Below are 14,236 nucleotides of genomic sequence, written 5' to 3' on the forward strand. Positions count from 1 at the left end.
GATGCCACTACCTTTCCCGCTGAAGGAATTGTCTTTGCTTTCTTTGGTGATGGAGAATCAGTATGTTTCCACTGCTTTGAGTGTTGTTTTGTCTCTGGGGTAGTAGTGCACCCAAGTTTCATCTGTGGTCACAAACCGGTGCAAAAAATCTTGTTCGTTTCTCCTAAAATGGGCCAAGCGTTGTTCCGATATGTCCTTTCTTGTGCGTTTTTGATCCAGCATCAAGAGTCGTGGTACCCACCTTGCAGATAATTGTTTCATTTCAAATTCTTCAGTTAAAATGTGATATACCCTTTCAGATGACATCTGGCAAACATAAACAATTTCATGCGCTTTCAATCGGCGATCCTCAGTGACCATTTTGTGCACTTTTGCAATGATTTCTGGAGTAGTGACACATCTTGGCTGATCATTGCGCAGATCATCATCTAAGCTCTCCCGACCAAATTTAAATTCATTTGACCACTTAGCAACAGTTGAATATAAAGGAGCTGAGTCCCCCAGTGTATTCTGGAAATCGGCATGAATGTCCTTTGCTTTCATACCTTTCTTTACGAAGTTCTTAATCACTGCTTGAATCTCGATTTTTTTCCGCCTTTGCAAATCACTACACAGGAACAACAACAGAGCCATGTCACTGCCACAGCTCTCTTCCAAGAGCACTGATGTGGCACATGTTTACAGGCAACAGTCCAATGAATATCGTGGTGCTTCCAAGAACTTTTCAGACCACACTTGTACCTATTGCCATTTACCCAGTCAAACACAAACAGCATGCTTCCTTATTCTTAGTTTGAGTAAAATACTATATTTCACACACAAATTACAACTTACTCTGTTGCATTGTTTGTTACTCACTGTCCTTAGTATATCACTAATGCACTAGGTTACACACTCATATATATATATATATATATATATATATATATATATATATATATATATATATATATATATATATATATATAGGAGAGAAGACACTTCAAGCAATCAAGTATTTAACATACACACACAGAGTACAGAACTATTATATTTTATAAAGTAAAGGTATATATATATATATATATATATATATATATATATATATATATATATATATATATATATATATATATATATATATATATATATAGGAGAGAAGACACTTCAAGCAATCAAGTATTTAACATACACACACAGAGTACAGAACTATTATATTTTATAAAGTAAAGGTATATATATATATATATATATCACTAATGCACTAGGTTACACACTCATATATATATATACCTTTACTTTATAAAATATAATAGTTCTGTACTCTGTGTGTGTATGTTAAATACTTGATTGCTTGAAGTGTCTTCTCTCCTGTTCAGTGCATGCTGCTAATGTTAATGATCTCCAGTGTCCTTTGTGTATCATTCTGTGTTTGTTTTGTAGTGCATGTGAGGTGGCGCATACTTCTTCATAGTAGATGTAATATTGTAGACATTGTGACACAGATACATTATACCTCATAATATACCCAATTTTTTACCCCACCCTATGTGGTTATTTTTTTAATTTCCAAGCCATCTTTTATTAGACGGATAGCCTTTAGCATCTAGGGTTTACTACTTGCCAGGAAAAGGGGGCACCAAGCAGCCACCACAGGCTGCAAACTACTGCATATTTCTGGAAGAACCAAGAACAAAACAGTCACAGTTCTTAGTTAATGAATTTAGAACTGTTGACTCCTCACATGAAACAAGCTTTCTCATTTAATAGATGTTTCGGACATAACTTAGATGTATATTTAATACTGACTCTCACAAACTTAGCTCAGTTATTGAACAAAAATGTTTTGTTCATCAATAAATGAGTAGTGCCTGCTTTTATCAACTTAAATATTATTTACAGGTTGTACTTAATGCTATCTAGAACCACTTACTGGGGAAATATAATATACGTACAGTTTTGGTGTATTAAAGCATGTCCTTCTCATATCTAGTTGAGTATCACATATTTTTATGCGTAAATATTTTTGTTAGATGCTATTTGTTAGTATTCTCCAGAAATTCTGAAATATCTCTCTTTTTCAACTTTTCAGTTGGCTAACGACAACAGAGGAAGAGAGAGAGAAGAAATCTTCACTAGAATATCCATTTCATTCGTTTACTATCTTATGTGAAACTTGAGGCCTACAAAGTTTCACATGTTTTTGTCCTTTTCCTGTTTCTCCTGTGCACTGTCTGTTTCTACCTTTTTCCATCACCCCAACTGTGATCTTCACCATTAATTAATCTGCATTGTAGTAATCCTTATTTAGAGTTCCTTCAGACTACAGAACCCTCCAGTATCAAGGATGAATGATTCTAGTTCCATAGTGATAGTGTCTAGCACTTTTTGTCCTTTCCCTGTTTCTCCTGTGCACTGTCTGTTTCTACCTTTTTCCATCACCCCAACTGTGATCTTCACCATTAATTTTTTAATCTGTGTTCTAGTAGTCCTTATTTCGAGTTCCTTCAGACTACAGAAACCTCCAGTATCAAGGATGGATGATTCTAGTTCCATAGTGATAGTGTCTAGCACTTTGTAGAGAAAGCCACCTCACCACAATATTTTTGCATTGTGACACTGGTGCATGGCCTGTCTCATGCTCTGATTTTGACTTGGACTGGCATCTGATGGTTTCTGTGTCATATTATTCACCATGTCTATGGTGTGAGCAATTATTGTGTACCTTTGACCATTGTCATTGTATATGTGAAGCTGTTATCTTTCTCAGTTTTTGTTTTTATTTGGTGCATTTGCTTCTCTTTATTCTAAATTTTGAATGTGTGGATCCAAGTGAAAAGGGACAGAATTTGATTTACTAGTATTATTTGTGCTGTTGTTTTCTAGGAAGTGTTGTGTGTTAATGTGTATGTAACATTTGGATTTAATTTTATATTGATACACACAACTTACATCAACTAACTCTGTATGTGTTCTACTTTATTCCAATTATTTCATACAAATAATACAAAATAGTAGAAAGTTACAAATTGGTCATTGTTTGGTTATTCAGGGAAGAACAGTATCGGATTATGTGGAATGAACTGGAAACTTTCTTGCGTGCACATTGTCGCAGTGAGCAACACAGCCGTGTGTTGAATTGCCTCTTGGAATGCCGGAACAAGTCTCCTGATGACGATAAAACAAAGGCTGAAAAACCTGGAGACATAGTAGAACTTGACGAGGCTCTTCGTGAACTTGACCAGTAAGTGAATGCATTTCTAGATATGTATAGTAGGTATATACAGTACATATTTTTAAGTGGATTATCTTGCTCCGGACACTCGTGTGAATAATTTCACTATTTGTTTTTGTATTGCTTTGCCACTGACTTTAAACTACTTCTATTTGAAAGCCACTATCTGCAGACAGAGAAATATTAAATGACTTTATGCGCATAATCAACCATTACATTTAGATTGTTATTATTTTTTATTAACTATTTTAGTTATGGTGATTTACACACATTACTAATGGAGTTTATTCACAAAAAGAAATATATGTACAATATGTTCTTTGGAAACAGTGCAAGTTATCTTAAGTCCATATCCTAAACAAAGTCCAGTCCCAGGCCATATCAGACTTCACCTCTTCAGATGGCACACCTGAATATCAGTACCAAGTCAGTAGTGACACCACAGAGGTCAACAGTAAGGTCACACCAACTATTCACTTTCCATGGTAACATCAAAAGGCACCACTACAAGAATGTGTGTTTCTGGCTCATATCTGAAATGTTTGAAGAGGTCTTTGAATGCTTATACAATTTTGTTTCTATTGTTTTACTTGGCTGTCTTCCTTCATAAGAGATCTAAGGGGATGCTTGCTTTTATTGTTTAAAATTTGCAGTGCTTATTGTAGTAAGCTTTTTATTCTTTTTAAGATGTTTTAATGTTCATTTCTGCAGATTTGGAAAATTGGGTGAAACCTCATCAGAGTTTTCATCTCGAGCAACAGTTATCCGAGCAACAACCGATTCTCCAATGTCTCCACCACCAGCATCTGCAACAGTGGGAATTGTTTCCACAACTCGAGTGCCACCAGTGGGACACAGATCAGCAGCTGTAGGAAGTAGCATATATTCAGGACCTCGCACTTTCCTTGATGTGTGGGTTGAACGAGTTGCATCACGTTCTGACACAAAGTTGGAATTCTCAGGGCGCCTTTCAGGAGATCCACTTCCAAGTGGTGGCAGCATTGCAAGACTGTATCCAAATGTCAAAGATGCAAGTGAATCAAGAACTGGTGGTAATCGTGGTGCTGAGATAGTTGGCGATGGGTAGGCTGTGTTTTATTAAGATTCCTTGTTTTATCACCTGGAAACTATTTAGACAGCATGACAGTGCTTAATGTGCCTGTGCAAGTCTTAATACTGATAATCATTTTTAATGGTTAATGATAGTTTCTCACACTTTTTTCCTGGCAAGTGGAACTAACGAGTTTTTACTTGCCATGAGTGGTACTTTGTTCCCTTTTTGAATATTGTGTGTACCAGTGTGCTTAATGTCAATTCACAAGTGAAATGAGGTCTAATGAAAATGTGTTTTCCAAGTGTGAGAATACTTATCATTTATTTCTCTCTTTTTAAAACTTACTTGTATATAGTACTAATAATTATGAATGTTTTTGTGCTTACTTACTTTCTTGAGTGACTTTGTCTTGGAATAAGAACTTATCACTACCCTTATAACTTCATTGGCTGCCTTAATGTATTATTATTCATAAGAATTCTATAGTGACAATCTTTGAGTGCAGCATGCTTTGGAATTAATGGCTCGTTATTATATTTTGGCAAGAAGTACATTTTATTTGTAATGAAACAGGAACTTGATGACCTTTTGTTCTCCAGTCATAAAAAATGTAACCGAAATCATCAGAAATGAGGACAAGTAAAAATAATAGTCTGAAAACTTGAGAAATATGTAACCAGAAAATAATTTTTAAAACGTGTTTGTGTGTGAACATTGTTTTGTTGGGAAAGAATGCTAAACTGTTAATTAGTAAAGTATATCATGTACCTATGCAAGTCTCTATGGACCATAGTGTATAATGGCAGCAAGTTTTGGTTATTAAGTTTGTTGCCATGATATATGGTTGAGACCTGTGTACGGTTAACATTCCAAGCATTTCTTTAACAGGCAGTAAGAACAAAACTGAAACATCTACTTTTTGTTAAATGATATATGATTAAATCTATAAATAAAGATTTTGTTGTTGCCAAATATGATCAATAATAGATAATTTTTTATATTTTTGGGTTTGTTGCTGATGAGGAAAAATAGTTATAGGCAGTCCTTGGAGCACTAGCTGCACCTGTATTGTATTACATTAATTATGATGTAAAGTTGTGTCGGCTTCAACCTTTAACTCCGTAGCTACTTACGAGATGAAGTGGATCATTATGCTCACAGTCAAAAACCTTCCTTTGGATGGTAGAAACAATATGAAGTGAGTAAGTGGTGTGTGTGAAAAAACTGTCCTCATTACTATCACTTTTTACTTGCTCAGTTCCCCAGAATATATTAAGGCATGTTTTTTTCATGTAAGTTTTGAACATAAGTGAGCTGTTTTAAGTGTCACACAACATTTGCATGTAATGGGCAGATAGCATGTGGCAAATGTGGTAAGGCAAACGTGAAGTGAAAGAGAAGCTCCAACATTCTCACAACACGGAGCTAAAATTACAGTTTTCAGAGTGAGAAAATGCTGTAGAAGATAAAAGCCGCCAAATGAGAGCATTACATTTAGGCAAAGAAGTTATAAACATTGATGGAGCCACACACATTTTCAACAACCTTCAATTTAATCATTGGGCAAAACATACAAATCCCTGTAAGAGGGAGGAGTGCTTCCCAACAATGAGGGCTAGGCATGTGACTACAAATTTTCAAATGCCAGCCAAGTGCAGAGAACCCCTCAGCCTCTCATGTTGTAAAGATACAATAAACATTAGAGAGAGGTGGAAGAGCTCATTCAGAATGCTCTGAGACAAAATAAATCATTCCATTAGCTCAACACAAGTATGGGGATCCATCTAAATACTTTCTGGGAATTGCAGTTGGCCACATCCAATGCTGCTGGACTGATGGAGGAAAGTGTATGAACATCGTCTAGAGATTTTGTCCAAACAATGGCAGATCATTTTGCCAAAAGTGCTGCCAATGCCTACATGGATCCAGAATTCCTTTACTGCCGTGTGATAGCGATGAGAGGTGGGTTAGGCTACATATCTAACATGTCTGAGTCCAGTAATTGTACTGTAGCAACCCAAATCAAGTACCTCATATTACAGCACCTTGATGACACAAAGGAAATCCATCTACAATGTCTTAAGATTCAGCAGGACAATTTCCCAGCTCGTTGAGAGAGGCAATTGTAGTCTACCTTCCCTCTCAAAAAATTGTCCCAGTTGTAATAGTGTTGCCTTAACAGTATATTGGGTGATTCTTATTAACATTTAAAAAGTGATCTAGATGATGATGAGACAAGTAATGTAATATAAGACAAGTGGGGCCACAAATGTCAGGAAATACCCCAGAAGTGGATGACAAATGCCCCAGTGCAGCCTGTTGCATCTGATCATCCCAACCCAAGTCAAGTATTCACTTCGGTGTGGCTTTGGGCATAAATGCAAAACTTTAGCATGTGGGGCTCAGTGTTAGAGTGCTGCAACGCTCAATGTTTGACCAGTCACGGTTCGCCTGTTGACGGGGAGACCAAGCCACTCATGTCCGGCCCCACACGACCCGGCTCGATCATGTACTCATCCCATGTCTGATGTCCGGATTCCTGACAAGTGGATAACCGAGCTTGACCGGTCACTGCTGACGTCTCAACTCTCTCTCTCTCTCTCTCTCTCTCTCTGTTAATACAAAAGTAACGTTTCCAAGAACGGGTACGTAACACAGCTAAATTCATAAAGAACTTGGAAAGTAAAATGATATTTCAATACAATCGCGGACAGAAGACGAGTCTCATTTCCAAACAGAAGATATATTTTTCCTTTCATTAACAGGAAACATTAAATAAGTGCTGTCCCTGTAACGTAGAAGACAACTATCTTCGTAAAGAAAGCATACAAAGAACATTAAACATTTACAGATGTAACTTGTCATACTTTTCACTTGTTTGCAACAGAAACAAAATTATAATTATTGTTGATCAGCAGTAAATCACTAACTTGTTCCGGATTTAATTGGCTGTGGCGATTTTTCAGTAACATGCCGGCTTTGCTAAAGCATCTTTCACTAGGTGCGCTTGTTGCTGGGATACATAAAATATGTCTTGCAACTGCATCCAGGTCTGGCAGTTCTGTTTCACGTCTGCTCCACCACTTTAAGATGTCATCATCATCTCTGGGGTGCATTAAAATGTAAAGATCTACGTCATCTGCTGCGGATTATCTATTGTTCCTCCATTCCTTGAAACGATTTCTCTTTCTGGGTGGTGATGGCACAGTACTTGAAGGATCTATGATAATAAACAAAAGAGACAAGTAATACAGAAATGATGTGGAAATCATTGAAACATTCCCTTAAAAACGGAGTGTTTTACGTTAATGAAATATTATACGAATTATAACATTCCCGTTTCTCTATAATACACTATCCACTAACTATGCAAAAATCATTATGTTAATGATTGCATGTTGTACCTGCATAAGTAGCACACATTTGTCACACACTGCTAAGAATTTCCTGCTTTTCATTTACTTCAAGCATCTTAAGATCACAGAAAGACGGCCAAAGAAACTCAGAAAATTTATGTCTGGAAGTGATCACAATCTTCTCACAAAAGAAAGTCAAGGTTCGATTTTTAATCCTTTGTACCTCCTGTTAAAAAATACTTATCTATTGGTACACATCAATTATGCTAGTAAATTATAAATCTATTGTGTATCATAATGAAACAGTGCTTTTAACTGCAGTAATTACTCACCTGACAATCAGTGTCATTGACACTGCAAATTTGTTGCAGTTTGTGAAACCAAAGAAGAACTAACTGGATTGTCAGTTCTTTTTCGCCTTCTAATTCATCTGTGGCCTCTTTATATGGTCTCAGAAAATGCACAATTTTTCCTGCAAGCTCATTATCATATCCTTGCAATCTGTAAGCCGAGTCCTTTTCCGTCAGCAAGGCAACAACTTTGTTATACTGAGAGTGTAAGGATTCCAGCATAGTGTACAACATGTTCCAGCTTGTGCAGACCTCTTGTTTCAACGATGATTTCAAAGATGAGCAGAGGCCACTTTTCTTAATGTACCTTACAGTGCATTTTGCAGTATTTATTGTTGATGCGATGTTCGGGGCATGATTTAACAAGAAGTTATCTTCATCGAAAGTATGGCTAAGTGCTGTGTTTATACAATGAGCAGCACAAGGAATCCTTTAGTGATTTTCCAAAGCCTTTATTACATTGGCACCCTGGTCGAAGACAAAAACAAAACTGTGCAACATGTACGGCGAAATGTCCCAATCAGCCATCCTCTCTTCAATTTCTTTCATAACATTTACTCCCATCTTCTTAACGTCCGGGAATTTTGTTGAAAATAAAACATTGTTCACAAGAGACCAATCTGAGTTAATGTAATGTGTTGTAAGTGTCAAATAGTGCATCTGATTATGCGAATCAGTCCACACATCAACTGTCGCAGCACATGTTTTATTAATAACTTCCACAATACCAGAAGGCATTATGGTGTTTCGTATTGCATCAACTTGTTCTTTGGCATATCTGCTTATAGAACAGGGATGTGGCATGACATCTGCCACATTAACTTCTCCATAATGCGCACCTAGAAGTATTAATTCTTGGCTTAGTTCTTTGAAATCTTCACTGGAAACAGCATTAGAAGGTCTTATATCTTCAGCACACATTGCAATACATATTATTGTAATACTATTTTTTATTACTGCTGGTATCCCTGAAGTAGCTGTATCTTTATGAGGTTTCTTGCAATTGTGTTTCTTTAAATGAGTGGTTCCCGACTGGAAACACAATAATGTGGAGTTGTTTGTGCACGATACGTACCCAGTAGATGCACTGTTTTCATCTACAGCCAACAGAAATGTACACCATACTTGGCTTTTTAGAGCTTCCGGTGTCTTCAATGTGTAAACATTGGTTTCAATCTTACGTCTTACTGCACTGGTGCCCTCGCGCTGCATGATTACTGAGAGATACACACTACAAATGAGAAGCCTGTAGTGGCTGCAGTCTCACACGGATAATGACACGTGTAATGTGTTTGAAGTTATGTGCTACGTATTCGGTCATGGCTTCTATGCTCGGTCACTAGAACTAGTGCTGGCAGACTATCCAGTTAGGGTGTGCTCGCCCCATCTCGTATTTTGTGCTCGCTTACTCGGTCACGCAGGACTCTACTCAGTATCTTGCATGTGGCAGGCAGTATTTTTTTGTGTTGCATTAGACAATTACGTGTTTTCATTGAGTTAGGATTTACTATTTTATTTATGGGTCTCCTTGGTCTTCACTGGATTATTACATAGTACAGTATAATGAAAACCTAGCATGTTGCATCAAAAGTGATTACTTGGGTTGCGGTCTACACTGGTTTATTGCATAGTACACTACAATGAAAACCTAACATGTCACATCACAAGTGAATGAGTATAAGCTTTGGAACTGTGTTGTTATCATACATGAGCTACACTGAAGAGCCAAAGAAACTTGTGCACCTGCCTAATATCATGTAGCGACCTTGCAAGCACATAGAAGTGTCGCAACATGATGTGGCATGGACTCGACTAATGTCTGAAGTTGTGCTGGAGGGAATTGACAGCATGAATCCTGCAGGGCTGTCCATAAATCTGTGAGAGAACAAGGGGTTGAAGATCTCTTATGAACAGCACGTTGCAAGGCATCCCATATATGCTCAGTAAGGTTCATGCTGGGGAGTTTGGTGGCCAGCAGAAGTGTTGAAACTCAGAAGAGTGTTCCTGGAGCTACTCTGTAGCAATTATGGATGTGTGGGGCATTGGATTGTCCTGCTGAAGTACCCAAGTCAGTCGGAATGCACAGTGAATGTGAATGGATGCAGGTGATCAGACAGGACGCTTACGTAGTGTCACCTGTCAAGAATTGTATCTAGACATATCAGGAGTCACATATCACTCCAACTGCACACGCCCCACACCATTATAGAGCCTCCACCAGCTTGAACAGTCCTCTGCTGACATGCAGGATTCATGGATTCTTGAGGTTGTTTCCATACCCATACTCTGCTCGATCAGTTTAAAACAAGGCTCGTCCGACCAGGCAACATGTTTCCAGTCATCAATTGTCGGTGTTGATGGGCCCAGGTGAAGCATAAAGCTTTGTGTTGTGCAGTCATCAAGGATACACAAGTGGGCCTTCGGCTCTGAAAGCCCATATTGTTGATGTTTCATTGAACGGTTCGCACGCTGATAGTTGTTGATGGCCCAGCGTTGAAATCTGCAGCGATTTGTGGAAGGGTTGCGCTTCTGTCATGTTGAACGATTCTCTTCAGTCATCATTGGGCTCGTTCTTGCAGGATCTTTCTCTGGCCGCAGCAATGTTGGAGATTTGATGTTTCACTGGATTCCTGATATTCATGGTACACTCATGAAATGGTCATATGGGAATATCCCCACTTCATCTTTACTGTGGAGATGTTGTGTCCCGTCGCTCGTGCGCCAACTGTAACACCACATACAAACTCACTTAAATCTTGATAACCTGCCATTGTAGCTGCAGTAACCGATCTAACAGCTGCACCTGTTGTCGTGTATAGGCATTGCTGACCATAGTGCCGTATTCTGCCTGTTTACATATATCTGTATTTGAATACACATGCCTATACCATTCTCTTTTGTGGTTCAATGTAATACAGACTAAATAAAGTCTGGAAACACAAAAAGAAGGGACAGAAAGAAATAAATGCAAAATAAGAACAACTTTTGTGTGGTTACAGCAAAGATGATAATTTTGTAACTTCTAAGTATACAATAGATTACATTTATAAAATGAGTTAAAGAAAAAAAAGAAAAACAGTAGCTTAGCTGAGTGATGTGCATCCTGTAAGGGGGTAGGATCAGCAAGCCTAACTGCTGTACGAGGTATGTCATCTGATGACATCAAATGTTGAACATTTGTCATCCACTTTTGTGGTATTTCCTGATATTTGGGGCCCATGTGTCTTATAGTAAATTATTTGTCTCAGCATCATCCACATCATTTCAGTGTTTTTTAAATGTTGATAAGAATCACTCTGCATATGGGGAAGATGTTGTTGTGAATGATAAACTGTTAACCAACCAGCATGGATCCTAGAGAACAGGATGCTTGTTAGCCAATCTCAGTGTAAGTTCAGGGCAACCTGACCCTGTTAGACCCAGCTATACTACAGGATTTCTTAAGAAGAAATATAACAGTGATTTTGTTTTAATTTGTCAAAGGCATAAGAGTATTATCAAATGGAACAGTAATCTATGACTGCTCCAGCAATGGGGCTTCTGACATTGTCTGACTATATCAATATGGCTCATTTTAAAGTGTCAAGTTGGTGAAGTTCTATTTGATTGGCATGAAAATGACACCCTTCAAAGAAGTATGTAAAGTGTAACACTTTTCACTGTAGCCATAATCAGTATAATATTGTTTATGGTGATCTCTGTCTAGTGCTCATAATTTATGGACAGTTTTGCAGTTCTTTGTGCCACTTCCGACCCAACAACAGGAACTTGCCAGGTGGATCTCGCAATTAGAAAACTACACGAGTGAGATGCAGAGACTTGTTTATATATTTTTTAACACAAGCATTTCCAATAATTTGATCATTCTTGTTGTAATTGTAGTTGGTATGCAAATGAGGGAAATCATTTTAATTTTTAAAGATTATTAGAGGTTGAAACAGACAGCAATAATTTTTTCAAATACAGTCCATGTTAGTTACTCCATGCCAAACCCCCTCCATACTGTAGATGACCTACTGGATACAAATAAGGAATCAGTTACATAAAATAAGGGAAATGCAACCACTCACCTATAGCAGACTGATGTGTGGTAAATAGACACACTTAACAGGAAATAGTGTTCACTAGCTTTTGAGCTCTCTGGCTCTTCATGTATTTGGAAGTGCCACATACACAACCACACAGTCATGCAAACACATGATATTGTGGCTGCAATGACAACAATTATTATTTATTGAGAATAGTTGCCTGGGCTAATGGATTTGGGGAGGCTGTGGGGAAGGACCACAAGGCAAGGAGGGGGTAGTGGGATGATGGGATAGTGCTATGCAAGAAAGGGAAAGACAGATGACTCAGCATCTGCACAACAAGATAAAAGGAGTTCTGATGGGGGTAGATCATATAAGAGTTATAGGGAGAGGAGGGATGGAGGGGGTTAAGAGGGAGGAAGTTGGAGACCTAGAGGGGTTTGGGCAGGGAGAGGAGTGAAAGGAGGGAGGGGGCAAGAGAGAGAGAGAGAGAAGAGGAAATGTCCACTTCAGGGGGAGTGGAGATGGGGGTAGGGAGGGGGAGGCAGAATGGTGCTAGAAGGCAGTACACAATCCAGCAAGAAAGGTGGACTATGGACAATGTCAGAGAAGAAAAGGGAAGAGTGAAGGAGAGGCAGTGGGAAACAGCTTTATGGAATTTTAGGACGGGGGATTGCAAGAATGCAGGATGTACTGGAGAGAGACTTTCCAGTTGGGTAATTGAGGAAAACTTGTGCTGTAAGGGAGTATGGAAATGGCACAGACAGTGAAGCAGCTGTTAAAGTCATTTGTATTGTGGAGCAGATCATGTTTGGCTATTGGATGGTCAAGTTTCTGGGTGGCCACAGTTTGACAGTGGCCCTTCATGCGAGCAGACAGCTGAGTTACCTGTCTTGCCCATGCAGAATGCTGCATAATAATTGCAGCATTGCTGATATATCACATGTCTGCCTTCACATATGGCCCTGCCTTTTATAGGGTAGGAAATGTCTGTGACTGGACTACAGTAGGAGGTGATGGATTGGTTTAAGGGACAGGTCTTCCATCTGGTTTATCCACAAGGGAATGGCCCATGGGGTGCAGGATTAGGAGCAGAATTGGAATAGGGATGGACAAAGATATTCTGGGGATTTTACTTAGGATATTCCTAATCTCAGGGCACATGTGACGTAGTTGAAACCAAGGTGAAGGGTGTGGTGGAGCTTTTCAAGGCCAGGTTGATACTATATGATAAGAGGAGTGCTGATTGGTGGCTGGTTGACAGGTTTACTTATGTTGGAGAAGGAGATGGTACAGGAGATCTGTTTATGGATGAGCTTGATATGATATTGTTTGTCAAAAAAGGCCCTGGAAAGATTATCAGTAAATTTCAAAAACTCCTACCCCCTCCCAACTGCCCATGTAGCATTTACGGGTGGCGAGGCTTTAGGGAAGAGACTTTGACAAGGAACAGGTGACAACTGTCAGTGCTGATGTACTGTTGGTAGTTGGTGTGCTTGATATGAATAGACATGTGAATGTAGTAACTAGATGCTACTATTAATTCAGCCCAAACATTCATGGTAACAAAAAAGTTTTCCTGTCATGATTCCTTGAAGGTAGCCATTGAATGCTAGATAACGAGGTACTTGTATGACAGGGCACCCCACAACAGAAATATTAAGAAATAATATTTATTAAGAGTATGTTACAAGATGGTACAACTGGTACAATTTGATGTGTGGCACTTGATGTTCTGAACCTAAGACCATGATATCGAAATAACTTAGCTGTGGATCTGCAGTCTATGATATTTTCATTATAAGTTGAAGTAACATGTAAACACACTGTTAGTAGTTCAAGATCTTTGTAAATAGTGACAGCTAATTTAGAAGATAGTGTTCAGAGTACTGTACTGAACTGAGTTTTCTGATTACTGGTGCGGAACTGTATGTGTGTGTCCATATCGTGTCATGTTTTGGCACCTGTCTGTCAGTTGAGTTGCAAGTAATGTAGACCACAGTCCCTATGACAGTTGTCCACACTATCAGTGGGAGAATACAATGTGTTGGGGAAGTTTGCGCAGAGGTTTGTGTTTGTGAGTTCCGTCCAAAGGTTGTTGCATAGACTTGAGAGGCACTGGACAAGTGGTTGTGCCTGTGTGGCAGTGGCCTCTTGTGGTGTTTCTTGCGTACCTTTTGCTTGGTACGCAACAAGACGTATTTATGCACTCATCTGAGAGATGGAGATCGACA

At 38.6% G+C, this 14,236-nt stretch overlaps 1 protein-coding gene across 3 annotated transcripts in view; it reads left to right on the forward strand.

Moving 5' to 3' along the window:
* The window catches only part of LOC126457790 (integrator complex subunit 13), a 249,485-nt gene that overhangs the window by 122,920 nt on the left and 112,329 nt on the right, over positions 1 to 14,236 (forward strand). For all 3 annotated transcript variants that reach the window (XM_050094375.1, XM_050094377.1, XM_050094376.1), the window contains exons 11-12: positions 3,032 to 3,223; positions 3,926 to 4,297. In XM_050094375.1, the coding sequence (XP_049950332.1) occupies positions 3,032 to 3,223; positions 3,926 to 4,297 (564 nt within the window). The remainder of the gene's footprint in view (positions 1 to 3,031; positions 3,224 to 3,925; positions 4,298 to 14,236) is intronic.

The sequence above is a fragment of the Schistocerca serialis genome, chromosome 2 (genome assembly GCF_023864345.2).
Source record: "Schistocerca serialis cubense isolate TAMUIC-IGC-003099 chromosome 2, iqSchSeri2.2, whole genome shotgun sequence".
NCBI classification, from domain to species: Eukaryota; Metazoa; Arthropoda; class Insecta; order Orthoptera; family Acrididae; genus Schistocerca; species Schistocerca serialis.